The 26204-nt window shown below is 49.3% G+C and overlaps 2 protein-coding genes across 4 annotated transcripts; both read left to right on the plus strand.

Annotated features, from left to right (window-relative positions):
* Window positions 1-79: 79 nt before the first annotated feature.
* On the plus strand, window positions 80-1510 carry Wdr83os (WD repeat domain 83 opposite strand). Of its 2 annotated transcripts, XM_040736773.1 has the most exons (4): window positions 81-290; window positions 402-507; window positions 966-1063; window positions 1135-1510. In XM_040736773.1, exons 1-4 carry the CDS (start codon window positions 241-243, stop codon window positions 1199-1201), a joined length of 321 nt encoding a protein of 106 aa, XP_040592707.1. In that variant the 5' UTR covers window positions 81-240; the 3' UTR covers window positions 1202-1510. The 2 variants fall into 2 exon arrangements, with proteins under 2 accessions (XP_040592708.1, XP_040592707.1); XM_040736774.1 differs by lacking the exon at window positions 966-1063 and having other exon boundaries at window positions 80-290.
* Window positions 1511-2447: 937 nt separating this feature from the next.
* Man2b1 (mannosidase alpha class 2B member 1) lies at window positions 2448-19739 on the plus strand. 2 transcript variants are annotated; one of them, XM_040736760.1, is made up of 24 exons: window positions 2448-2660; window positions 3610-3712; window positions 3865-4038; window positions 4465-4658; window positions 5577-5709; window positions 5941-6086; window positions 7371-7487; window positions 10011-10093; window positions 10177-10297; window positions 10366-10444; window positions 10979-11088; window positions 11354-11461; window positions 11695-11811; window positions 12369-12554; window positions 15564-15661; window positions 15754-15871; window positions 17288-17406; window positions 17488-17589; window positions 17710-17797; window positions 17901-17981; window positions 18394-18621; window positions 18872-19027; window positions 19120-19222; window positions 19508-19739. In XM_040736760.1, the coding sequence occupies exons 1-24, from the start codon at window positions 2502-2504 to the stop codon at window positions 19615-19617; spliced, it is 3033 nt and encodes a 1010-aa protein (XP_040592694.1). In that variant the 5' UTR covers window positions 2448-2501; the 3' UTR covers window positions 19618-19739. The 2 variants fall into 2 exon arrangements, with proteins under 2 accessions (XP_040592694.1, XP_040592695.1); XM_040736761.1 differs by lacking the exons at window positions 2448-2660; window positions 3610-3712; window positions 4465-4658 and having other exon boundaries at window positions 3871-4038.
* Window positions 19740-26204: the final 6465 nt, after the last annotated feature.

The raw sequence follows: 26204 nt of genomic DNA on the forward strand, positions 1-26204 counted from the left end.
GTTGACCACAGTGTTGGGAATACCGAAGGTTCCTTTCAGTTTTTTCCATACTGCCTACTTTCCAGGAGCTATTCTGGGCTTTTTCTTCCTCCCCGTTCTCCGGCTGAGAGCAGTCCTGGTCACTGCCACTGGGAACAGAAGCGCCAGGTTACTGGTGTTACTCTAAAAGCCACCCTTCATTCTCACGCCGGAAGCTGGTGTTGTAGCAGGGAAAGAGGTACGGAGTGGTCTGCACTCGCTATGTCCACCAACAATATGTCCGACCCACGGAGACCCAACAAAGTGCTGAGGTGAGCAGTCCAGCAAGTCATGGCAAGGCGTCTCTGGTTGTGGCCGTGGGCCCAGGCCAGGTGTCAGCCCAGGTGGGATTTGGTGGCTCCTGACCCTTGAACCTGTCGCAGGTATAAGCCTCCGCCCAGCGAGTGCAACCCAGCTCTGGACGACCCGACGCCGGACTACATGAATCTCCTCGGCATGATCTTCAGCATGTGCGGCCTCATGCTTAAGGTGGGCGGGGTTGAATGTCTCTGGTGCCTGTTGCTGCTCCCGAGAATGAGGCCTGGGGGCGGGTTCAGATGGAGGCGACTCTTCTGACGGTGCTGGAGGTGGGGTGGGGTGAGGTCAGCGGGGAGCTGAGCTACGGTGACACCTCCCACACAGGGCAAGTTGGGGCTGCAGTTGAGGAGTACATAACAGCGGGTCTGAGGGTGGGGTGTGACTTCGAAGCAATTTTCAGACGACTCTTGGGAAAAGGGCAGGGTCCTTAGCACGTGGGAATATGGTGGGGTCAGAGATACAGGGTACACAGGTCAGGGTCAGTAGCCTGCTGCTTGGAGCGGGCTCTGAAGGGTTGGTATTGGGGTGCGTCCTGGGGCAGTGTCCAAGCTGATGCCTGAGGACGCGGGTTGTGGGGGCTTCCTGGCATTCTTCCCACTGATGCGATCTTCCCACTCACCTGTCCTCAGCTGAAGTGGTGCGCTTGGGTTGCTGTCTACTGTTCCTTTATCAGCTTTGCCAACTCTCGGAGCTCGGAGGACACGAAGCAGATGATGAGCAGTTTCATGTGAGGATCCTAAGTGAGGGGATGGGGTCCCATGCCTTCTGTCTAGAACTGACAACTCTTTTTTGTCTCAGGCTCTCCATCTCTGCCGTGGTGATGTCCTATCTGCAGAATCCTCAGCCCATGACACCCCCATGGTGATGTTACCTAGAGGACTTGGATCCTGGACTCCTGCCCACCTTCTCTCTGGTCTAGCCTTTGGCTGCCTCCAACCTGCCCTTAGCTGCTGTCCTTAAACTTGCCTGTGTGTTGTCTCTGGTCTCCCAGTTGGATGGAGGAAGCTGACCCTTTCTTCGGGGTCCCGCTTCTGCTTTGACAGAGGGGTAAACCCACAGACTTCCCTTTTGTTTTCCCTCCCCTGGCCACTGTTATGGGAAACACTGTTCATGTTTCTAAATATGCACTAGTTTTCTTGTTGAAACCAGTTGATATAAAATTTTCCACTCTGAATGGCTTGTATCGATTCTCTTTTGTTCACGAGGTACTGCTCTGCCCAGGGAAGGCCGGGCTGCGTAACTTCGAGTTAAGGTTTCACAAGCCTCATGTCTTAAGTTAGGCATTGGGGACAAGACAGTTATTTCCACACTTGGGTGACTGTTGGCCCTGCCGACCTAACTAACCTTGGCCTTGGTTTCTTTTGTTTCTTTCTTTATTTAACCTACTTGTTTATTTTGAGGTGCAGGGTACAGAATTCAGAGCTTTATCCATTCTACACAGGTGCAATACCACAGAGCTATATTTCTAGGTTTTATGTATTTGTGTGTCCCTGTGTAGCCCCAGCCAGCCTGGTAATCATGTAGCTGGGATGACAATATCCTGCCCTAGCCTTCAGCATGCTAAGATTACAACTACACACCAACACAGCAGACTCTGGCCTGGGGTTCTCTTAGAGCAACAGAGTAACGAATAGACGGGTAGGGATTGGAAAGGGTATGAAAGACTCAGGGTTCCCCTGTCCCCCCAGGGCCCTCCCAGCTCACAGGAGGTTCAGCCTCTGTCCAAACCCTGCTGGGTGCCTCATCTCAGCCCCCACCAGAACTGTTTTCAACCCCAGCTGCTAGCCACGCTAGGCCCCTCCACGAACGACCCCAGCCCTAACAGTGTGGCATCCTAGAATGCCACCTACACTTCCACTCCTTAGGAAACACTGACTTCCGCTGAAAAAGTCGAATCCTTTGCTTACACTCATACAAAAGCATAGCAAAGCCTTACAGCTAAGGTCTTCTGCCAAAAGAGTCCTGGGTGGAATGGAGTTGGGGACAGACTCAGTACTCGCCTGTCCTCTTTAATTCCTCAGTACCGCAGTCTACAGCCACAGTTCGTAGATGACCTAGGCCCTGCCCCCTTCTGCGCCGATTGGCTGGTTCGGGTTCTGGGGGCGGAGCGTTCTCGGAGATTTAGCTGGGTTAGGGAAACCCGCGGAAGCGGCCTCTCCGGAGCGATGGGCACCCCACCGCTGGCCTCTGATGTCTGTGCTGGTGGCGGGAGTGCTGTTTGGTTCTCGATGAACTTCTGCACTCTAGGTTCTCCTGTCCTGCTTATTTCTTTTCTCTTTTGGCTGTCACTGGCCACACCTGGCGCTTGGGCCGCGGGTTACGAGGTGAGCTGGGGTCCGAGGGCGGAAATGTATTTGAGCTAGAGTTGAACCAGAGGTGTGAGTGGCACTTATCCATAGGTCACTGCTGCTGATCTGATTGTGTGATCTAAGTGCGTGCATTGGGTCTCCGAAAATGTCTGGCGTGCGCCTGAGAACAGGGCTGCTCAAGATTGTATCCGCCTTCCTGTGACTCCAGCGGGCCTGCTTGGACTTTGCATGCACTTAACTGTGATTGGTTGTGCCAAGGACTAGCGGCCATTTGAGAACAGGACGCTAAGCTTTGTAAAGGTTGTACTTGCTATGGTTCCACTTGCATGAACCCGCTGTTTGGTGACAGTGCATTCCCCAAAGCCCTATTTGGGGCGGCTCTGCTGGAAAAGCAGCCTTGCAAATCTGATTACATCACGAGGAAAGGCTGCCCATCTTCCCTCCCAGAGTGTGAGTATGTGAGCTGGGCTGTTCATCCTTTTCCACCACCCTTCAGGTAGCCTGGAGTCCCAGTTGGACTTCTCAGCTTCCTGGCTCCTTCCTTGTGCAAGTGACCTCTCTACACCATGCCTCAGAGCTCAACTAGAGCTAATACTGCCCCGCGTCTCAGGGTGGTTGTCTGCTGTCTGTGAATGCTCAGCTAACCCCAGCTACTACTGAAGTTGTTTCCATGCAGTATGAAATCTGCCAGATGGGGTTTGTGCAAAGTGGGATTTGTGTCTATGAGCACAATACTCGGTGTGTCCTACCTGAGAAAGCCTGGGACAGACGATAGTTTTGATCTCTCGGTGTCACTCCAGAGTCAAGACTTGTGTTTGTACCACCTCCCTGCCTGCTTTGTGAAGGTGGAGGTCAGGCTTACAGTCTTGGACACGTTAGGCAAAGATTACCTCAGAGCCCCCTGCTGGCCTCTCCACTCTTGGGTACTGACAGCGGATGTGTATGTTTTGGGGTCTCTGTGCAGACATGTCCCCCAGTGAAGCCAGGCATGCTCAACGTGCACCTGTTGCCTCACACACATGATGACGTAGGCTGGCTGAAGACAGTGGACCAGTACTATTATGGCAGTGAGTAGAGAGTGGGGGGCGGGGCCCTTCTAAGTTTTTCAGGGACCTGGACATCGTGGTGCGTGTGGTGACATCTTGCTTGTACAATGAGTCATCTTGTATCAGGGCATGTCTTCTCGTGGTCCCTCATTGCCTGACCTTCCTGTCCACAGTCCTAAATGATGTTCAGCATGCATCTGTTCAGTACATCCTGGACTCGGTAATCGCCTCTCTACTGGAGAATCCCACCCGTCGCTTCATCTACGTGGAGATGGCTTTCTTTTCTCGTTGGTGGAAGGAGCAGACAAACGCAACACAGGATGTTGTACGGAGACTGGTGCACCAGGGTGAGTCCACCCCAAGGAGAGAAAGGCGTAAGCCCAGCCCAGGTTGATCTCGGAGATTACTTACTTATTTATTTATTATTTTTATTTATTGGGACAGGCTCTTATTATATAGCCCTTCTTGGCCTGGAACTTGATATATACATCAGGCTGGCCTTAAACTTGTGGAAATTCTCCTGCTTCCCTAGTTCTGGAACGGAAGGTCTATAGTTCTACCTGCTTAGAATCTCTCTTCCTGTGGAGACCAGTGTCCCACAAGGGCCTGCCTCCAGTGGCTTCCTGGGAAGCCTGTCATGCAGATCTAAGCATACTGGCTTGGAAGCTCCCCTGCTCTCCCGCTTCAGTAGCGGTATGGTCTGTTTCCCTAGCCTCACCTGTGATGATCCTGTTCCTAACAGATAATCTCCTCCCCTTGCCCTCCCTGCACAGGGCGCCTGGAGTTTGTCAATGGTGGCTGGGTGATGAATGATGAGGCAGCCACCTACTATGGTGCCATTGTGGATCAGATGACACTTGGGCTACGCTTCCTGCAAGACACATTCGGTAGCAGTGGGCGTCCCCGTGTGGCCTGGCATATTGACCCTTTTGGCCACTCTCGAGAACAGGCCTCTCTGTTTGCCCAGGTGCCAGCCACCCTATTTTCTTTGGACCTGACCTTTAATCCTTTAGCTGCTCAAATGCTGCCCTTCTCTAGTGATTTCTGGGACTAGACCCTGGCTTGCTGAGATGCCACCTCTCGGGTGAACTTGCTTCCTGTGAGTTGAGTTCAAGCCCTGGTCTATGTCCTAAGGCACCACAGGGTTAAACTGCTTTGCTTTTCTCCAGCTGGTTTGGTCCCTTCCCTTGACAAGTCTGTATTAAAATTTGGACTCCACCCCCCTGCTAGGGTTGGGGCTTCTCTCTGAACAGTGACCAGTGGTGCTACCCTGCTTTAAAACCAGCTTCATGTCTGTGCTGACCTACCCCACCTTGGATTGTGGGGTGGAGAGTGGAAAGGCCTCCTTTTCACTTTGACATAACCAGGGAGGCGAAAGGGTTTCGGCTCTAGAGCGTCCCTTCTTTGCTGACCCTCTCAAGCTTAGAAGTACACATCCATTCCTGTCGTGTATGCAATTGGTGTAGGGGGACTGTGAATTGAGGTGAGCGTGGCCTCAGACTGCTGAGGCCCTGTGTTCAAAAAAATCTAGTTTATTTTTCTTAGTTTTATTTAATGTATATGAGTTTCTCATGCCATGTGTTATTTAATATATGAGTATTTTGCCTGCATGTATGTCTGTGTACCATGTTTGTGCAGTGCCTACAGAGGACAGTTGTAGAATCCCCTGGAATTGGAGTACTGGATGATTGTGAGCCACCATATAGTAGATGCTAGGTATTGAACCCTGGTCTTCTGGAAGAGCAGATAGGGCTCTTAACCACTGAGCCATTTTTCAGCCCCCCTGAAACCTAGTTTTAGTTGTGTATACTGTCTCTGTGCCGTCTTTACTAACTGGGCAAGAAGGACCGCACCCCTTCACTCCATCCCTTCTTCTGCACCCCAGATGGGTTTTGATGGCTTCTTCCTTGGGCGCATTGACTATCAAGATAAAGTTGCTCGGGAGGAGAAACTCAAGATGGAGGAGGTGTGGAGAGGCAGTGCCAGCTTGAAGCCCCCAACTGCTGACCTCTTTACTGGTGAGGCGGAGGGAGGGTAGGACAGTCACACAGGATCTCAAGCTCAGAAGGGTCCAGGTGGGATTTTGAGATGTGCTGTGATTATCTTAGAATTTTTAATGATTTTTGAGCTGGTCTCTGTGTGTTCTTTTTGTATCAGCCCTTTCTAATCCAGAAGTCTATCCTGGGTGGGACATGGCAGGCTCTGACCCCAGGGAAGGTCTGGGGTGCTGAGTCCAATTTGGTTTACAGGTGTGCTCCCCAATAATTACAATCCTCCAAGGAACCTGTGCTGGGATGTGCTATGTGCAGACCATCCCTTGGTGGAGGATCCCAAAAGCCCTGAGTTCAATGCAAAGACTTTGGTCAGTTACTTCCTGCAGCTGGCCTATTCCCAGGTAACAGAGATATTTAGACCATGGTCCATCGCATGCAGACATAGGCACCTAACCTTTCCTGAAGCCCAGGGGGATGCCTCCAAGGGATTTCCCTTTGGGATTTATTCTTCATTAGAATGACACACCCGGAGCTGGAGAGATAGCTCAGCACTTAAGAGTGCTTGCTGCTCAATTATGAGGACCAGCGTTTCAGATCCTGGTACCACATAATAAGCTAGTCACCCTGTCTGCAAACTCCTGTATGGGAGTTATCTGGAGCCCTATCTCCAAGGGGTGGAGAGGCAGGGGAAATCACTGGCAATTCTGAACTTCAGCCTAGTGAAGAAACTTCAAGTCCCAGGTTCAGGGAGAAACTCTGCCTCAAAGGAACAGGTAGAGAATGGTAGGGCAACACCTGACACTCTTTTCTTATTTGTGCATGTGTGTAGAGACAAATGCACTCCCACAAACATGTGTAAATACACAGAACACCCACACACACCTTATTTTTTTTTTTAAAGATGTGGTCCAGCTATGGTGGTGCACACCTTAATCCCAGCACTGGGGGTAGGCAGAGGCAGTTGATCGACGTGAGCGGGAAGCCAGCCTAGGAATACCTTGGGAGACCCTGTCTCAAAACAAAACAAGTAAACAAACCAAAGAAGTGGACCAGTGAGATGCTCAGTGGATAAAGGTGCTCGCTGCCCAGCTTGACACCTGAGTTCAGTTTCCAGAGCCCACTTGGTGGAAGGAGAGCAGTGACTCCTGTAAATTGTCCTCCAGGCTCCAAGCTGGTGCTGTACCATGCACACCATAGCATGTGTCCCCTCCCCTCATGAATAAACATGAGGAAGGGGAGGAGACTGCATATGAGAGTATGGCTCAGTCCCTTGTAGCCTCATCTGAGTAGTGAGCCCTAGAGTACTTCAGATAAGGTCTCATGTAGGCCAAGCTGGCCTTGAACTTGCTATGTAGACAAGGCTGGCTTTCAGCTTCTGGTCCTCCTGCCACCATTTCCTGAGTGCTGAGAATATAGATGTGCACCACCGTGCCTGCGCCACATCCATAATCCCTCACTGGTTATTGTTTGTTCCCCTCTGTTTTTATGTGCCATAGTCCCCATGTATTCTTGACTGTGGGTCACCCCCACTACCCTGTACTGGGGATCCAACCTGGGGTGTTGAGTGTGCTAGGCTAGTACTCTCACACTGAACTACATCCCTAGGCCCCCACATGTACTTTTGCACACTTAGGCATAGGGACAGACCGGGACACCCTGGCCTGAGGACTGCCTTCTCATTACAGCAACAGTATTACCGAACCAAACATACTGTGATGACCATGGGTTCAGACTTCCAATATGAGAATGCCAACATGTGGTTCAAAAACATGGACAAGCTTATCCGCCTGGTCAACAAGCAGGTCAGTGTGCCTCCCTGTGTGTGTTAATCAGCTTTCTATCCCTACAATCAAATGCCTGAGATAGAGGGAAAGAGCCATGTATGGGGTGCACCCCAGGACTAGCGACGCTGAGGATTGCTTTGAGTTGGAGGCCAGCCTGGGACAGATATAAACATATACACACATGACCCTGTCTCAGAAACAAAATCATACACCAAACCAAAATAAAGTTACTTTTAGTTTTAGTTTTCCTTTTTCTTTGAGACAAGGTTTCCCATGTAGCCCTGGCTGTCCTGGAACTCACTCTGCAGACCAGGCTGGCCATGAACTCAGAGATTCCCCTGCCTCTGCCTATTGAGTGCTGGGACTAAAGACATGTGTTACCATGCCCAGCATAGTTTTGGTTTTCTAAAATTGTATGTGGTATGCATGTGCGTGTGTGCATTCTTGGAGGCTGGAGGAAGATGTTTAGTGTCCTGCTTTATTGGTCTCTGTCTCCTTCTCATGAGAATTGAACCTGGAGTTAGGCTGGTAGTCAGCAAACCTGCATTGTACTCTTATCTGGGCCCCCTGCTGTCCTGGAGTACAATTTCATAGTTGGTTATTCCTAGCTGGGATTAAAGATGCAGGACACCATGATTAGCCTCATTATTTCCACTTCTCTGTTACTAGTTTTTTCCACTGTCCTCTTCCAATCCATCCCCTTCTCTTCTACACACTTTTCTTCCTGTTACTTTATGTGTTCGGGTATTTTGTCTGCATATGTATCTGTGTACTATGTATGCCAGAAGAGGGCATTGAATTCCCTGGAAATGGAGTTCCAGATAATTGTAAGCTGCCATGTACTGTTGGGAGCTGAATCTGGGCTCTCTGAAACAGCAACTGGTAGTCTTAACCACTGACTCATTTCTCTGTCTCCGTTTGTTAAAAGAAAGGGTCTCGCTATATACCCCTGGTTGGTCTTGAAATCACAGGGATGTGCCTGCTTGTACCTCATGGGTGCTGGAATTAAACTCTTGCTGTTGCTGCCTCCTTCTCCTCCTCCTCATGCTCCTTTATCTCCTTGTCTTCATTGTTGGGGTTCATGGAGGAGTTTCATATATGCTTGGCAAGGGATTCAAACTCCTGCTGCCTCTTTCAGGTTTTTTTTTGGTTTTTCGAGACAGGATTTCTCTGTATTGTTTTGGACGTTGTTGGCTCTGTAGACCAGGTTGGCCTCGAACTCACAGAGATCTGCCTGCCTCTGTCTCCCGAGTGCTGGGATTAAAGGTGTGTGCTACCAAAGCCCGGCCGCCTCTTCCAGTTTTAAAGACCCTTTTGATTATTTGGGTGTCCCAGGTAATCTCTGTTTTAAGGTCAGCTGACCAGAAATTCCAATTCCTTTAAAATTAAAAAAAAATTTATAGCCAGGCATGGTTGTGCATGCTTTTAATCTTAGCACTTGGGAGCAGAGACCAGTGGATCTGTCTTTTGGTAGTCTGGCAGTGCTAAAAAACAAAACAAAACAAAACAAAACAAAAAACCCACAAAAACCCCAAAAAACCCCTATCATTTCTACCCTTTAATGACATTCTTAATTTTCCCTTAATTAATTGTGTTTTGGAGACAGGACCTCTTGTAGCCCAGGCTGGCCTCTGCTTGCTGTGTAGGTGAGAATGACTTTGAGCTTTTGCTAGGCCTATACCTCTGGAGGGGTAGAATTACAGGTGTGCCGGGGATTAAACCGGCTTTGTACAAGCTTGGTAAACACCATACCAACTGAGCCACATACGCCCAATCTCTCCCTGTTTTATTTTATTTTATTTTTTTAAAGATTTATTTATTACATATACAGTGTTCTGTCAACACGCCAGAAGAGGGCACCAGATTGAATTGTAGATGGTTGTGAGACACCATGTGGTTGCTGGGACCTCTGGGGGAGCAGGCAGTGCTCTTAACCTCTGAGCCATCTCTCCAGCCCCCTCTCCCTGTTTTAAATAATAGAGTTGGATTATTTAAAAGGTTTTGTGGTGCATCTGCCCATGCTTATAGTCCCAGCTACTAGGGAGGCTGAGGCAGGAGGATCACTTGAACTCAAACATTCTAGGCCACCCAGGACAGCTGGATAACACGGGGAGAGTGCTTCAAACCAACAAATAAAAAAGAAAAGAAAAAGTTGTGTAAAATGATAGCATTATCCCTGAAATCTTTTTAAGAGTGACAGTGTTTGGCCATGGCTAAGACGTATGCTCACATTTGACTACTGTTGTGTACTCAGAAAGGGTGTTTAGGGGCTGGGGAGATGGCTCAGAGGCTAGGAGCATTGGCTGCCCTCCCTGAGGTGGCTCACAGCCATCTGTACGGCCGGTGCCAGGGTTCTTGTGCTCTTTTCTGACCCCCATGGGCACCAGGGATGCAAGTGGTGCATGAACACACATGCAGGCCACCCTTACATATAAACATTAAATAAAGAAGCACATCTTAAAAAGAACAACAGCAAGTGTTGGATGCCTGTGGCCCCGGAAGGTGCAGATCCCGAGGCTCACACATGCCTTCTCCCAGCAGCAGGCAGAGGGGAGCCAGGTCCATGTTCTCTACTCCACCCCTTCGTGTTACCTCTGGGAGCTGAACAAGGCCAATCTCACCTGGTATTTGGGGCAGGCAGGGACTGGGGAGCTTGGGGTGGGGGTGGCGTGTCCCGTGGGTTGACCGCTCTCAATGGCCTGTGCAGGTCTGTGAAGGAGGATGACTTCTTTCCTTATGCTGACGGCCCGCACATGTTCTGGACCGGCTATTTTTCTAGCAGGCCGGCCCTCAAACGCTATGAACGCCTCAGCTACAACTTCCTGCAGGTGAGTGAGCATGTGGGGAGCCAGGAAGCCCAGAGGAGCTGCTGCCTAACATACCTCTTTCTCCTCAGGTGTGCAAACAGCTGGAGGCACTGGCTGGTCCTGCAGCCACCACGGGACCCTATGGCTCAGGAGACAGTGCTCCCCTTAGTGAGTGTCACCTGTCCACTGTGGAATAGGATGGGGTGGGAGAGAGGAGGATTGAAGCTAGAAACCAAAACCATCCCTAGGGCACTTTACTTATGGTGGTGCTCAGGATCGAACCCAGGACCTCTTGAATGCTATACAGCACTGAATCACTGAACACGGAGCTACATCCCTAGTTTTGAGTTCTTTCTTTTAAATTGACTTATTTTTATGTGTGTGAGTGCCTGCATGTGTATTAGTGAACCATATGCATATTCAGTGACTTGGGAGGCCAAAGAGATTGTCAGACCCCCAGAGCTGATGTTATACAGTTTCTATAGACATATAGACACACGTGATGTCGGGAGTCAAACCCTAGTCCTTTGAAATGCCAGCCAGTGCTCTTGGCTAGTGGGCCATCGATGGCTCCAGCCTTCCAGTTGTTCTTAATTCTCCTCAGAGTCCTGTTTTCCTGCACGGGACTTTTGTGGGTGCTTACTTGGTGGTGGGGCTCAGAGTTCTGTGGAAGATGACATCCAACTGATGTTCTGTTGGCAGATGAGGCAATGGCGGTCCTCCAGCACCACGATGCGGTCTCTGGCACTGCAAGGCAGAACGTTGCAAATGACTATGCTCGTCAGCTGGCAGCAGGCTGGGGACCCTGTGAGGTGTGAGGGGCAGGTCCATGAAGTAACCAGGAAGGGGCGTGGTCCAGGGTGATGGGCCGGCCCCAAAGGGTTCTTAGGGGCAGGGGGCAGGGTTTTGGGGAGTGGGAGGGGAGAATGACGAGGGGGCCTTTCTTGGGAGAGAAGGGGTGGAGCTTACAGGAAATGGGGCAGGGTCTAGGAAGGAGAGACTGGGCCTTGGTAGGGGCTTGACCAGTTTTCCAGGGGTGCAGACCTTGGGTGCAGATCTTTTGGTGATTGTCACCAGGTTCTGGTGAGCAACGCACTGGCGATGCTCAGCCATGAAAAACAGAACTTCTCCTTCTGCCGCGAGCTCAACATCAGCATCTGCCCAGTCAGCCAGAAGTCAGAGCACGTGAGTAAGGGCTGGGAGGCAGGTGGGGTTGAACCTAGAAGGTGAAGCCTGCAGTGAAGGGGATGGAGTGGATGCATAATTTCTTTTTGGAGGGTCGTTCTGGGCACAGGAAAATGCCACAGGATAGTTCATCACAAGGAGCGTGGCTTGGCCTGGGAGCCCAGGACTGTGTGGGAAAATGTTCTACTAGATGGTTTTGGAGGCCTGTTGTGACTTGGCTCTTCCTGCCAAAGTTCCAGGTAACTATTTACAACCCCCTGGGCCGGAAGGTGCAGCAGATGATCCGGCTGCCGGTCAATGACGGCATCTTCTTTGTGAAGGATCCTAATGGGAAGACGGTGCCCAGTAACGTGAGCTTGCCTGCACAATGAACCCTTCCTTCCCCAGCGCGTTCCCAGATCCTGTAGATATCTACCACCACGAGTTCCTCTTCTGTGTGTCTCCCGTCTCTGTCCCCAACAAATGACAACCCTTCTAAATGTCCCCTTGGCATTTCCCTTCCTTTGTTCTGACCCCCTCCCCTTTCTTCCTTCTGACAGGCTTTCACTGTTTAGCCCAGGCTAGCCTCCAACTTGTGGTCTTCCTGTCATAACCTCCAGAGAGTTAGGATTGCAGGTTTGGGTCACCTCACGATTTCCCCAGCAGATTCTCTGTTGTGGACACTCTCTTCACCCCTTGAGGTCTCCTTTCCTGAACCTCTTAACCCCTTCCCGTCTCTTGCTCTGCTTCCTGTTTTCTCCCAGACTCCTGCTCTCTGTGTCTCCACTTCTCTCTCCTTCTCTCTTTCCTCTTTCCTCTTCTCCCTCTCCTGTCACACCTAGGTCCCTTCTTCTGCCCATTCCTTACCCTCTGAGGTCGATGCATGTGCCCATGTCTGTCTTCTTGACTCTTGACTCTCTCACTCAAGGTGGTAATGCGTCCCAACTCCTACAGTAAGAGGTACCAGTGGGATCTGCTGTTCCCAGCCTTCGTGCCTGCCCTGGGCTTCAGTATGTACTCTGTGGCCAAGGTGACTGCCGCTACCTCCCAAGCCTACAGGCTTAGGGCCAGGTCTAAGAAATCCAGGTCCCATGTCTTGTTCATTGAAAATGAGGTGAGACTCTCCTTGAATTCCCTTCCTTGCCTCTGTGACAACCTTAAAGTGTTGTAAAACTGTTTGGATTCTGGGTCCTTGGTTTGCACCCATCTCTCTTGATCGTGTGTTCTTTAGTGAGGAGTGTAGCTTTGAGCCTCAGTTTCCTTTCTGGAGCAGTTGTTTAAGTCTAGGGTAACCATGAGGTTGATGTCTATGCCAGGGCCCATGGCAGGAAGGTGTTGTGGGGTCACGGAAGGCTTCTTAGATAGGAGACAGCTGAAGGCTCAGATTGTTCTTCAGTGATAGACACTTGCCTAGCAACTGTGAAGCCCTGGCATCCACCCCCAGCGCCTCAAAAACAGAAAATGAAGAGCCGGTGTCTCAGTTAGGGTTTTTACTGCTATGATGAAGCACCATGACCAAAACCAGCTGGGAGGAAAGAGTTTATTTTGCCTACAGTTCCAGGTAACAGTCCATCACTCAAGGAAGTCAGGACAGGAACTCAAGCATGGCAGGAACCTGCAGGCAGGAGCTGATGCAGAGGCCATGGAGGAGGCTGCTTACTGGCTTGCTCTCCATGGCTTTCTCAGCCTGCTTTCTTATAGAACTCAGGACCATCAGCCCAGGGGTGTCTCCACCTACAATGGGCTGGGCCCTCCCCATCAATCACGAATTAAGAAAATGTTCTACAGCCTTGCCTATAGCGCTAGATCTTACAGAGGCATTTTCTCAGTTGAGGTTCCCTCCTCTCAGAATCCACTAGCTCTGTGTCAAGTTGAGGTAAACTACCCGGCACAGCTGTAGAAATGGCTCAGCAGGTTAAGAGAATATACTGCTCTTGCAGAGAAACCTAGTTCAGGTCCCAGTGCCCATAGCCAACTGCCTGTAAGTCCAGATCTAGGGAGACACAATGCCTCTGGCCTTGCAGGCACCTGCAATTGTATGCACATACCCCCCCATATACATCATTAAAAATAATAAAAATTAATCTTAAAAATATCCTGGCCAGGTGTAATGGTGAATGCCTCTAATCTTAGCACTTGAGAGGCAGAGGCAGGTGGATTTCTGTGAGTTCCAGGACAGCCAGAGCTACATTGTGAGATCCTGTCTCCAAACCAAAAACAAACAAATAAGCAAAAGAACAAAAACAAAAAACAAACAAACCCCAAACCCAGGTAAGTGAGAGAAAGAAAAGCAGTCTGTCGTATTTACTTTGTGGGCTCCTTCTTTCATAAAATATATTAAAATTGTATCAGTATCAGTGTGGTACAGTGTGTTTATAGTCCTGATACTTTGTGGGCACAGTTAGGACGCTGGAGATTGCTGGCCAACCAGTGTTTTTGAGTTGGTGAACTCCAGGTTCTGTGAGAATTCTGTCTCCAAATACAAGTTCTGGTCTACATGGTGAGTTCACGCTAGTCAGAGGTATAAAGTGCAAACCTGGCTCAAAAAGAAAATAAAAGTAAGAGGGGAGGAGAGATGGCTCAGTTGTTAAGAGCACTGACTTCTTCCAGAGGACCCCAGTTCAATTCACAGCACCCTCATGGCAGCTCATAACTGTCTGTGCCTCCTAGGAGATCCAACACCCTCACACAGACATACATGCAGACAAAATGCCAGTGTACATAAAATAAAAATAAAGAAATCATTAAGAGAAGATTAAAAAATAAAAATTATGGTAGAGAACCATTGACACCAGCCAGCTTCAGTCCCTGGCCTCCACATGCATCCCATGACTGTACACACAAATATGTACACATGAGACACACACAAGAACGTCATATGATGATATTTCTGTAGAGATCAGTATGCCATTTAAGTCTCGTTATGATATGTTCATTGTTACTATTCAACTTTGTTGTTGGGTTTTATTCTTTACTCTTTTGGCACTTTGCTCTTTTGGGGAGTCTGCCACCCAGCTCCCAAATAAACAAAGAGAGACTTTCTGCTACTTATGAACTTCCATCCTTAGCTTGGCATATTTCTAGCCAGTGTTTTTATGTAAATTAACCAGTCTACGTTTGGCTTCTGGGCCTTTTCCATCTCTCACTTCTGCAAATCTTACTTTCACTCTAACTCCATGGCTGGCTGGGCGTCTGACCCCTGATGTCCTCCTCCCCTTGATCTATCTTGCTCCCTCCTCTTCTCCCAGATTACTTCTTTATTTATTCTCTCTGCCTGCCAGCCCCACCTACCCTGTCTCCTGCCTCTCTCTGAGCCATTCAGCTCTTTATTAGACCCTCAGGTGTTTTAGACAGGCAAAGAGTCACAGTTTCTCAGAGTTAAACACATGCAACATAAAAGAATGCCCCACATCTTTGCATCACTAAACAAATGTTCCACAGCATTAGCAAATGTAACACACCTTAAAATAATAGTCCACAACCCAACTTTTCTTTAGATTTTTAAAGGAAATGAAAAGATCCTTCAGATTTTTGGGACAGAGTTTCATAGAGCCCAGACTGTCCTTGAACTTGATATGTAGGTCAAAATGACATTGAACTCCTAATCTTCCTGCCTCCACCTCCTGAATGCTGGATTACAGGCGTGTACCACTGCTGTGCCAGATTTATATGGTGCTGAGGGCTTCATACATGCTGAGAAGCACTCTGCCAACTGAGTTAGGATCACTGTTACAACATGAAAATATTTCTGTGGGCCACTGGAAGCCTTATGGTTTCTGGCATTTGGCTCATGGGCCAGATGGTATATATTGGTCTAGCTCTGAAGCAGATGAAGACTGTGGTCGATTTAGGATACCACAGTTGGCTCTGCTGCTGTGGGGTGAAGAGACTGGATAAGTATAGAAATGAGGGTTTCTGCAGAAGGCTGAGTTAGTCCTAGAGGGCCATGGTGTGTAGAGAAGTGTCCAGAGGCTAAGCCTATGGAAGCAGAGGTAACGATGGTGTTTGCTTATTGGATCAGGCACCGCAGTGGGTGAAATGTGGGGAGTGATTGCAGGGAGGGCTGGAGCTTTCTCTGCTGAGGAGATGCTTGTCCACATGTGTGCTCCATTTCCCCACCCAGTATATCCGGGCTACATTTGACTCTGGCACAGGGCTATTGATGAAGATTGAGAACATGGAACAGTCCCTCTCGCTCCCTGTGAGCCAAGGCTTCTTTTGGTGAGAAAGGGGTGCTATCTCAGGGCAGGTGCACAGAGCTGGGGCGGCTGAGAGCTGAGGACGCCCCTGATGCTCATTTGTTCTGATTCTAGGTACAATGCCAGCACTGGTGACGGGAAGAGTTCTCAGGCCTCTGGTGCCTACATCTTCAGGCCCAACCATCTGAAACCAATGCCTGTAAGCCGTTGGGCTCAGGTCCATCTGGTGAAGGTCTGTAGCCAGAAACCATGAGTGGGTTTTGGGGGTAGGGGTGGGAATGTGGAGTCTGGGGACAGGATGTGCCACACGTAGGGTGTGGGTGGGAACTATTTCATCTTCTCTATTATTATTATTTTAAATATTATGTGTGTGAGTATGAGTGAGTGTGAGTGTGTGCACGTGTGTTTCTGTGTGCATATGTGTGGAGGTTTGAGGACAGACTGTGGGAGTCTACTACATGGATTCCTAGGATAGAATGCAGGTCATCAGGCTGGCAGCAAGCACCTTTACCCACTGAACCATCTCTCTGCGCTCAAGAAAGCTTTTACTGTGTAGCGCAGCCCAGCCTCAGAGCTCTTGATCTTGCCTCAAGCTCGGGAGTGCTAGGACTGCAGGAGAGCCTCACATGCCTGGCTTTACTTCTTTACATATGGAGTAAGACCCAGGCTCCCTCTGCTGATGGGGAAAACCCACTTGTATAAGATCTCTGTCAACATGTTCACATCCATTCCTCAAAGTATAATTGCTTAGAATTCTCTAAGGCCTGTGAGTGAGATTATGTGTTCGAATGTAGAATGCAGTTTAGATCACTTGTATATGAGAAAAAGCTGAGTTCTAGCTCCACACCACCACAAAAGGGAAGAATGTTCTGGACATCCAGGGAAGGTGGAGGTCTCACGTTTGCCAACGGAGTCATCTGTGTTGTTCTTGTCCCTGTCACTTCTTTAACATTCAGCTTCCCCTTCATGATCCAAAATAAGCACTCAGGCTCTAGCCAGCATCTGTGTTTGAGCCAGTGAGAGGGAATGGGTCAAGAACATTGTTCATACTACCTTGGCCATTTCCTATGGGGACAGATGGTGGCCACACAGTTCCTGATAGCACAAAGAAGACTAGACATGCAACTCTAGACTCCTAAGGAGGGAAGATGGGGCAATAGTGGATACCAAGTATGTATGGATTCAGTCAAGGGTTGTGTGGCTTGTCCGGCATGGTAGCACACATCAGGAGTTCAGGGCCAGTTTTCCATTTTGACTCCTACAGAGTTTGAGGTTAGCCTGAAGTACGTGAGACCCTTGCTCACAAAAACAAGAAAATGTGGGCTAACCAGGCTGTGGATCCCATCAGCAAGGGTGAGGGGTAGAGTGGGGCAGGGGTGGGGGAGGAACTGGTGAGGTGGTCAGTGGGTAAAGGTGCTTTCCAGCAAACCTACCTGTGTTCAGTCCCTGAAGCACATGATGGAAAGGGAGAGCCAATGCCTGTAAGTCCTCCTTCAGTCTCCACATGCATCCTATGCACAACAAAAGAACAGCAGCAGCGAGAGCATCACACTGAGTTAGTCTGTGAGGTGTCTGCTAGTTGATGTTCCTTTATGGGATTCCTAGCATCTTCAATATGGCTGACACCGGCTCTCTTGTGTGCCTACAGACAGCCTTGGTGCAGGAGGTACACCAGAATTTTTCAGCCTGGTGTTCTCAAGTGGTTCGCCTGTACCCAGGACAGCGTCACTTGGAGCTGGAGTGGATGGTGGGACCAATCCCAGTGAAGTATGTGGTATACTTTCCGGAGTGGGGAGCAGGCCCAGTGGTGTTTAAGAGACTCACAAGGTTACTTTTCATTGAGCACAGAGATGGTTGGGGGAAGGAGGTCATCAGCCGCTTTGATACCCCGCTGAAAACACAGGGAGAGTTCTACACTGACAGCAATGGCAGGGAAATCCTGAAGAGGAGGTAGGAAAAGGGAGTCATGGGGAGTCTGTGGTATGTTGGATTTCAGGAGTGATGGCATGAATACAGGAGAATGAAGAGGAAGCAAGACCCCAAATCTGACAGCATCACACTTCTTCCCAGGCGTAATCATCGACCCACTTGGAGATTAAATCAGACTGAACCCGTGGCTGGAAATTACTATCCTGTCAACACGCGAATCTACATCTCGGTATATGCCCTTCCACTGCCTTGGACGAGTAGTGTCTCCTAGATGCCTGGGGCAGGGTGGGCTTCCAGAAGGAGCCCACAGTCTTAGTTGCCCTTACACCTAGGATGGGCACACACAGCTGACCGTGGTGACCGACCGCTCCCAGGGGGGCAGCAGTCTGCAGGATGGCTCACTGGAGCTCATGGTGAGAGGGGAGAACTATCCAAGCTGGGTTTCCCCCATAGGGTCCACCTGGACGCAGCCATGCCTGAAGGCTGTTGTTGGTGCGCGTGTCCTGCCTGTAGCCTTGATCCCATCGTCTTCCCTTTCCTCCCTTCCTTGAGCTGGGATTGCAGGCCTGCATCACCAGGCCTGGCTTTGGAATTATATTTCTGTTTCCCTTTCCCTACCGTTACCCTGCTCAGGCCTTGACTTGTTAGACACTTACATTTCCTTGTCTTTGGTTAGTTGGACCTCACCTCCGATGGAGTCCCTACCAGTCCCTGACCTTGGTTTTCTTGTCTTTAGTGTCTGTTAAAATTCCTGCAAGCCTCTACCGCACTTCTGAACCCAGATTACTTGCTAGTTCCTCACTCTTTCCTGGCCACTCCTCCCAGGTGCACCGAAGACTGTTGTTGGATGATGGACGAGGAGTCCAGGAGCCCCTGATGGAGTTAGGGACCGGAAGTACAGTGCTAGGGCGCCACCTCGTGCTTTTGAGTTCTGTTAGTGATGCAGCTGCAAGGCACCGTCTGCTGGCGGAGAAGGAGATCCTGGCCCCGCAGGTGGTGCTGTCTCAGGGAGGTAGCAGTCCATATTACTACTGGGCAGCACCAAGGACACAGGTGAGTGACAGTGAGGGGGGCATAAAGGGAGAACCGGAATGACGCCTTCTCAACCCCTCTTTCCAGGCCTGAGTTCATCCTCAGTTTAAGCCTTTCCACTGAGGAGTGAGCCCCACCTGCTGTCAGCAATGTGTTTCAGTATTGAGTCTCCTTGTCAGTGCCCCTTCCCATTCAGCTTCGTTTCCTGCAGTCAGAGCTGGCTGCCAGCCAGGCTCCCACCAATCCTCTTAGACCCAGCCCTTCTTTCCAGTTCTCCGCACTTCGCCAGGACCTCCCTCCCCAAGTGCATCTGCTTACACTGGCCCGCTGGGGACCAAAGATGCTGCTGCTGCGCTTAGAGCATCAGTTCACTGCGACAGAAGATTCAGGCCGAAAACTGAGCTCCCCTGTAACCTTGAACTTGCAGGTGAGGAGGGTTGTGGGGAGACAGGAGGAGAGAGACAAAACACTGGGCAAACCTGGGTTTTGCATCTCAGCTGGATCCATCTATTCCTGCAGAACCTGTTCCAGGCCTTCACTATCACCGAGCTGCAGGAGACCACACTGGCAGCCAACCAGCGCCTGTCAGAGGCTTCCAGGCTGAAGTGGATGACGGACAGTGGTAAGGACCTGGCAGGAATCCTGCCTGGGGCTGGCTGCTGAGGGTGGGATCTGGGGGTTGCCAAGGATGTGTCGATGCCATCAGTGTCCAGTTCTATCATGGCGTCTTATCACCTGTGGAATATGAGCACAATGGCTGGGAGTTAGAGAGGGTTGTGGGAATCCTGAGGTGTGTTCAGGCACAGGGAAGTACTTTAAAGGTCTGGATGTGAGACCCTGGGGCAGAGTTGAGAGGCGGGTGTGCATGCTTGTGTCCAGGTCTCAGTTGTCTTCTGCTCATCCACAGGTCTCATCTCCTATCCTGCTCCTTCCAAGTTGGACCCTACCTCAGTCACACTGCGGCCGATGGAAATACGTACCTTTGTGGCCAGGGTTAAATGGCAAGAATCCAGCTAGGCCTTTGTAGTCCATGGTCACCTGCTTTCCACTCATGTTGACACACCCACACATCAAAGGGAAGAAAACAACATTTAAAAAGCATCGTTTTAATTAAAAAGATTTTTGTTTTGTTTTGTGTATTCAATATATCCTGACTGAAGTTTCTCCTCCCTCCACTCCTGCCAGTACCCTCATCCTCACCCTTCTCCCCAGATCCACTCCTCTTCCATTTTCCTTTAGAAAAGAAGAGGCTCCCAGGAGTATCCATTGAACATGGTTAACAAGTCACAATAGGACCAGGCACAAACCTCATCTCAAGGCTGGGTGAGGCAACCCAATAGGAGGAAAAGGGTCCCGAGGGCAGGTGAAAGAGTCAGAGATGCCCTCTCACTCCCACTTTTAGGTTTCCACAAAAACAGCAAGCTAACAACCATGACCTACATGCACAGGACTAGTGTAGACCCATGTAGGAAACATGTATCTGCTTTGTAATCCAGTACCTAGGAGACTGAAGCACAGGTTCAAGTTCTAGGTCATAGTGAGCCTCTCTCAAATACGTAAGGAAATAAATAAACAAATAAAATAAAGGCTTGGGTTGTGGTTCATGTCTGTAATTCCACCATGAGAGAGGTTGAGTAGGATCACTGTATTAGTGTTCTCTGGAGGAATACAAGCTACAGAACTTACAGAATGAATATATTTAGTTAGGTGGGAAAGATTCACACCTTTAATCCCAGCACACAAGAGGGAGAGGCAGAGGCAGGCGATCTCTGAGTTTGAAGTCAGCCTGGGCTACACAGCAAGTTCCAAGACAGTCAGGGCTACACAAAGAAACCCTGCTTCACCAAACAAACAACCAACAATAAAAAAAGCAGTGGCTCTCAACCTCTAACGCTGTGGCCCTTTAACACAGTTCCTCATGTTGTGGTGGCCCCAACCACAAAATTATTCTCATTGCTACTTCATAACTGTAATTTTGCTACTCATTGTGGGATCTACCTTTTCCTTGTGGTCCATTGGTCAGCATCAGAGAGGACAAGGAGAGCAGAGGCAGCAGGCAGGGCTCTGTGTGGTCTGTGAGTCTGACAGAAACAGCCTTCTGGGAGTCAGCTTCAGTGAGACAGCACAACTGTATTTCAGGGTGAGAGGAATATATAGGATGGGGACAGCAGCTGGGGCACCTCCTCATTTGCATTTGGCAGCAAGGTCCCATCATACAGCTTGGACACAGCACCTAGTTACATGGGTGGCTGGGGGAGAGCTTTTGCAGGGAGCTGTGTCAAAGGTCACACTGAAGAGAAGTCAGGCATCCAAACTCAAGGACAGCTTCTAAGTAAGGGCCTGGAGACACTATCCAAATAGGGTAGGGAGGGAGGCCTGCTGCAAAGGGAGCCCTCCATATTAACAGAGCTCAGAGAGCTATCTGGACACGATAAAATGCAACCTTAAATGTAGGATACTCCAACAAATCTTAATATACATATCTGATATGCGACCCCCTATGAAAGGTTGTGCAATCCCCCAAAGGAATCTTGATCCACAGGCTGAGGACCACTGCCTGATAAGCTTTTGGCAGGTGAAGCATCCCAAGACCCTTTGCAGCCCAGCAATTTGCAATCACCCCCCAAAAGTGGGCTTGACAGGGATCTACCCGGACAGGGACTAGGGAGCAGGAGCTTGTGGGATGCTGTTGCTAGGTGTGCTTTTGAGCAGAATTCTCAAGTCTAGGAAAACCACCAGAACACAGGTCTGCATAGGGGCTGTTCCTTATCTTTCTGATGATAGGCACTGGCCCTGGGTGGACCGGGAGCCAGAGGTTGGTAGAGCCAGGCTGGCCTTATAATATTTCCAACACTGGCACAGGCAGTTTGATGCTAGTGTTAGGTGGAAGGAAGCATTGTGGGTTCTGCTGTGGGCCATGACATGGAACATGCCTCCATTTTTCTAAGCCTCCCCTTGAAGGAATAGGCTAGATCTGCTAGGAGGCACACTGGGCTCTGTGTACTTACCAGTCAGATCAGGCTGACACCCCTTGACATGGGATAAACAGTGTCTCCTCCCTCTTCATAGGTTCCTATGACAAACCAAAGTTCCATTCCACCAAATTTCCACCCTGAGGAACTGTAAATCAGGCTCTGAGACCTCAGCACAACTGACTCCGTGATGGAAGTACCTTTCAGGGTGTAAAACTCAGAATGTAGACAGCACCACCTAACCCATCCAAGTCCATAGTTCTGGGAAAGTCTCTAAATGACTAACCTTGGTTTTGGGCTTCTGTTGTTCTGCTTCTGGCTAACTGTTCTTGTTAGCTGAAGTATTTCAAGCCAGGATGCAGTTTTCATGTTTAAAAGCTCACCCTGAGAAAGGCTCGGGCTACACACTATTTATTGGCTTAAAGCCTTGTCTGAATAATCTTCTCTGGTGGATATTTCACTAAAGGAACAAGTGGGCTTATTAGTTACTGAAGGAGCATGGGTGACCCCCAAAGCAGCCTCATTAAAAAGTCTTTACCCCTGGAGCTACAGTGGGACTCTTGCCTCAAAAACAGTCTTCCTAGCAAGGCCGATGTCTTCCCTCAGCCAAAGAAGTGGACCCTTTCCCCCTATTCTCTCAAGCCCCTCCTCAATACCACGAGGCTACATGCAGGTAGGATAGAATTAGATGCAACTGGCTAAGGGAGGCTGGATACTAAAGTGAGGGTTTGGTGACCCTCCCGACCTTCCTTCTGAGAAGGAATGCTAGCAGTCCTCAGAGCAGCTGTGATTATCCCTTGCAAGCAGACCCATCTGGTCTTAGGAAGATGGTGGCTGTTCCGCTCAGGAGAAACCTGTGCAAGATGGAGGGAGTGAATGCCTGGAGCACATTGAGCACCTACAGCAAGTTTCCATGCCATATCTCTCCGTGATAAGACCTGGCAGGGAGAACAAGAGAAGCCCCCTGACTGCAGACAGTTGGCTGTATCATGGGAAGTATACATTTCTGACTCTCCTTTCTTCCTGGCATATAGTGCTAAGCCACAGAATCAAGAACCCCTCTCCCCAAAGAACTTTCAAGTTATCTAGCTGAGGCTATCTCAGAATGCACTGTTTATTCCAGGCTAGTCTTGAACTAACAATTCTCTCTCCTCATTCTTCTTCATATTGGCATTATTGGTATGTGTTCATTATTACTTTTTTGTTTTGTTTTGTTTTTGAGACAGGGTTTCTCTGTGTAGTCCTGACCATCTCAGAACTCACTCTGTAGACCAAGCTGGCCTTGAACTTAGAGATGCTCCTGCCTCTTCTTTCTTTGGAATACTGGGTTTAAAGGTGTGCACCATCACCGTCTGGCTGCTAAGCCTTTTTAAAGTTTCACTGTGGCAGGGTGTGGTGGCAAATGATTTAATCGTAGCTTTTGGGAAGCAGAGGCAGGCAGATCTGTGTAAATTCGAGGCTATTCTGGTCTATGTTGTAAGACTCTGACTCAGTAAAACAAGACAAAGTCTCACTCAAGATTCTAGAGTCTAGAAGGGTAGCAAGCCAAGGTAGTCTGTGTAGGGTAAAAAGGCCAGCCAAAGAAACACAGCCTGACCCTGAGACCAGAGTCAAAGTAACACACCATGGCCCTGATTCCAGAGCCCAGGAAACACACTCTGTCCCTAATCCCATCCCCATCTGCTACAAGCTCAGTATGCCTCCTGGGAATTTCTTTCCCTAGAAACAAAAGTCACTGTCCTTAGTTTGTACTGTGATAGGTCTTTTGGTCCCAGCTCTTTTTAAATCAAACCTTTGAGATCAGAGATAAAGGGCTTATTGATGGCTAGCCCATGGAAAAGGATCTCTCCTGGGACATCTCAAGCAACCGACATGAACAGATAGCAGTTAGGAAAATGCCCCCCAGACTTAAGGGGTATGTGGTGGTTTGAGTGAGAATGACCCCATGGGCCCATATATATGAATGTCTGACACCCAGTTGGTAGAACTGCTTGGGAAGAATTAGGAGGTGTGGCCTTGTTGGAGAAGGTGTGTAATTGGTGCTGAGCTTTGATGTTTCAAAAGTCCACACCAGGCTCCATGTCTCCCTCTTTTCATGTAACTTGTGGATCAGAAGTGAGCTCTCAGCTCCTTTTCCAGTACCGTGACTACCTACCACCATGCTCCCTGTCATAATGATCATGGACTAAGCCTCTGAAACTGTAAACAAGCCCCCAATGAAATGTCTTCTTTCATAAGCTACTTGGTCATGGTGTTCTTTACAGCAACAGAAAAATAACAAGACAGTGTATGGTTAGTGTGTCAAAATCATCAATTTGGCCTTACTGTCCTTAAACAGAATGGCATATTGTAACACACCCTTTAAGGAAATGGAACAGACAATAATGGTAGTATCCAAGTTGTTTCAAAATAGTCAGTGTCAAAATTCTTTTTTTTTTGAGGAGGGGGAGGCCTACCTCTGCCTCCTGAGTGCTGGGATTAAAGGCGTGAGCCACCAACACCCGGCTGGTGGTGTGTATCTCTTAATCATAGTACTTGACAGGCTGAGGCAGGAGGATCACAAATGTGATGGCAGTTATTGTTACAAAACAAAGCTTTGTGTCAAAATAAAAACAAAAGGTAGTATATGCCTGTAATCCCAGCATTTGGAAAGCTGAGGCAGGAATGCTGTTATGAGTTTATGATCAGCTAGGGCTATATAGCAGAGTCTTATCTTAAAAAAAAAAGACAAAAAAGAAACCAGGACCAGAAGCAGCTGAGGTTCAGAATACTTACTGCTCTTCTAGGTCTGTTTCCTAGAAGCCACCTGGTGGCTCACAATTACCTGTAACTTTGGTTCTAGGGCATCTGATGTCCTCTTCTGGCCTTTGGGGGCCGTGGAGTGCACATAAATTCAAGCAGGCAGACACACATGAAAATAAACATAAGCTTGGAAATGGTGGCCCACACCTTTAATAGCAGCACTTGGGAAGCAGAGGTAGGTGCATCTCTGTGCTTTTGAGGACAGCCTGGTCTACAAAGCTGCACAGAGAAGCCCTGCCTCAAAAACCATTTAAAATACTCATAAATATGATGATGATAATGATGATGATGGTAACGACTCCAAACCAAACAAAAAGTGCAATGACAGTGCTGGGAGTAAAAGCGTGTGCCACTATACTCGGCTTGGTCCGTATTCTTTTTTAGCTTATTATTTATGTGAAAGTATGTGCACACATGTGTTGTGTGGCCACAGAAGCCTGTACAGGGGTTGGATCTTCTGGAGCTGGAGTTTCAGGGAGGTGAGCACTGCTCACTGTAGGTGCCGGAAAATTAGCAGGTGCTCTTCACTACTAAGTCCCTGGAACTTAATATTAAAAAAAGAATGGCGGTCAGAAGACAATTCTGTGGCATCGATTCTCTCCTACCTTTGTATGGACTCCAGGGCTGTCCCCATGTTGTCAGGCTGTGAACTACAGAATGGGTATGAGGACGGCCAGCGCCAAACAAAGAAACCCCGTCTTTTTCCCTTTTTATTCATTCTGTGCTTCCTCTGCGTCCTGTATCCTGACCTCAATCATTTCCCCGTCCCTGCGCATCTGCTCTCTGCCCCTGCACACACCCTGAAATAAAACAAAATTTAAGATAAAAAGGAAAGAAAACAAACGGGAAAAAGTTAAACATCTCACCATGGAGGCTGCGGTGTGATACGGTCTGTCATGCAGGAACCTCCTTTGTCCACGTATCTTTAGTTTCAACTGTTCTTTGCAAAGAGTCATTGGATGGTTTGAGGCCTCTGATGTCTACTCCACCATCAATGGTGGGACCTCAGTGGGCCTCTTATTGGGTACCTGCTGTTGCCCTGTCTTCTGAACATCCTGCAGCTTTGGGTCTTCCAGTTGGGTCCCTTCATGTGCTCCAGCAGATCACAGATGGGGTGGAAGTTGGGGCGGACCAAGTCATAGCCCTGGTTCTGAGTTTGGACAAGTGTAGGGATGGTCTGCCAGCCAGTTCTCCCCTGCCTATGCCACCAGGGGGAGCTCTCCAGCACTGTCCAGGCTAATTCACCTCTTTCAGCAATGACCTAGACTCTCAGGGTAGGTTCTCACACACCTACACCAACAGGGCCAGCCCTACTGTGTTGCCCAGGTGAGCTACAAGAGCCACTCTTCAGAGTGATACAGTTAGTGAGGGGTAGGGACAGCCAGTCACTCTTATGACTCCAGGGCCAGCTCCTCCACCTGTCTCAAGCACTGATTGGCAGGAGGCAGGGGAGGGCATCTCTCTTCTGCTAATGCTACCGCATGTATGATGAGTAATGGGGACAGCTCTCCGTTGCTCATAACATCAGGTCTGGGTCACCCTCCCCTCCAACCACTGGGCTGTGCTGCCAAGGCAGGGGCAGGGAGCATTTCCTGAGTAGGGCAGCTGGTAATAGAGAGGGTCTGCTCTTTCGTCTACTGCAGTTGGCAAGGAGTGAGGGGTAAAGGGGGCATCTCTCACCTTCACACACTGCCAGCTGACAGACAAGTAGTGGGGACAGTTCTCTCTGTGTACAGCTTCAGGGCCGGCTCACCCACTCTTCTGCCAACAAGGTTGGCTCTATTGTGTTGCTCAGATGAGACACAAGGTTCTGTGACGCGGTACCACATT

This window comes from Mesocricetus auratus, unplaced genomic scaffold (assembly GCF_017639785.1).
Source record: "Mesocricetus auratus isolate SY011 unplaced genomic scaffold, BCM_Maur_2.0 Super-Scaffold_100081, whole genome shotgun sequence".
NCBI classification, from domain to species: domain Eukaryota; kingdom Metazoa; phylum Chordata; class Mammalia; order Rodentia; family Cricetidae; genus Mesocricetus; species Mesocricetus auratus.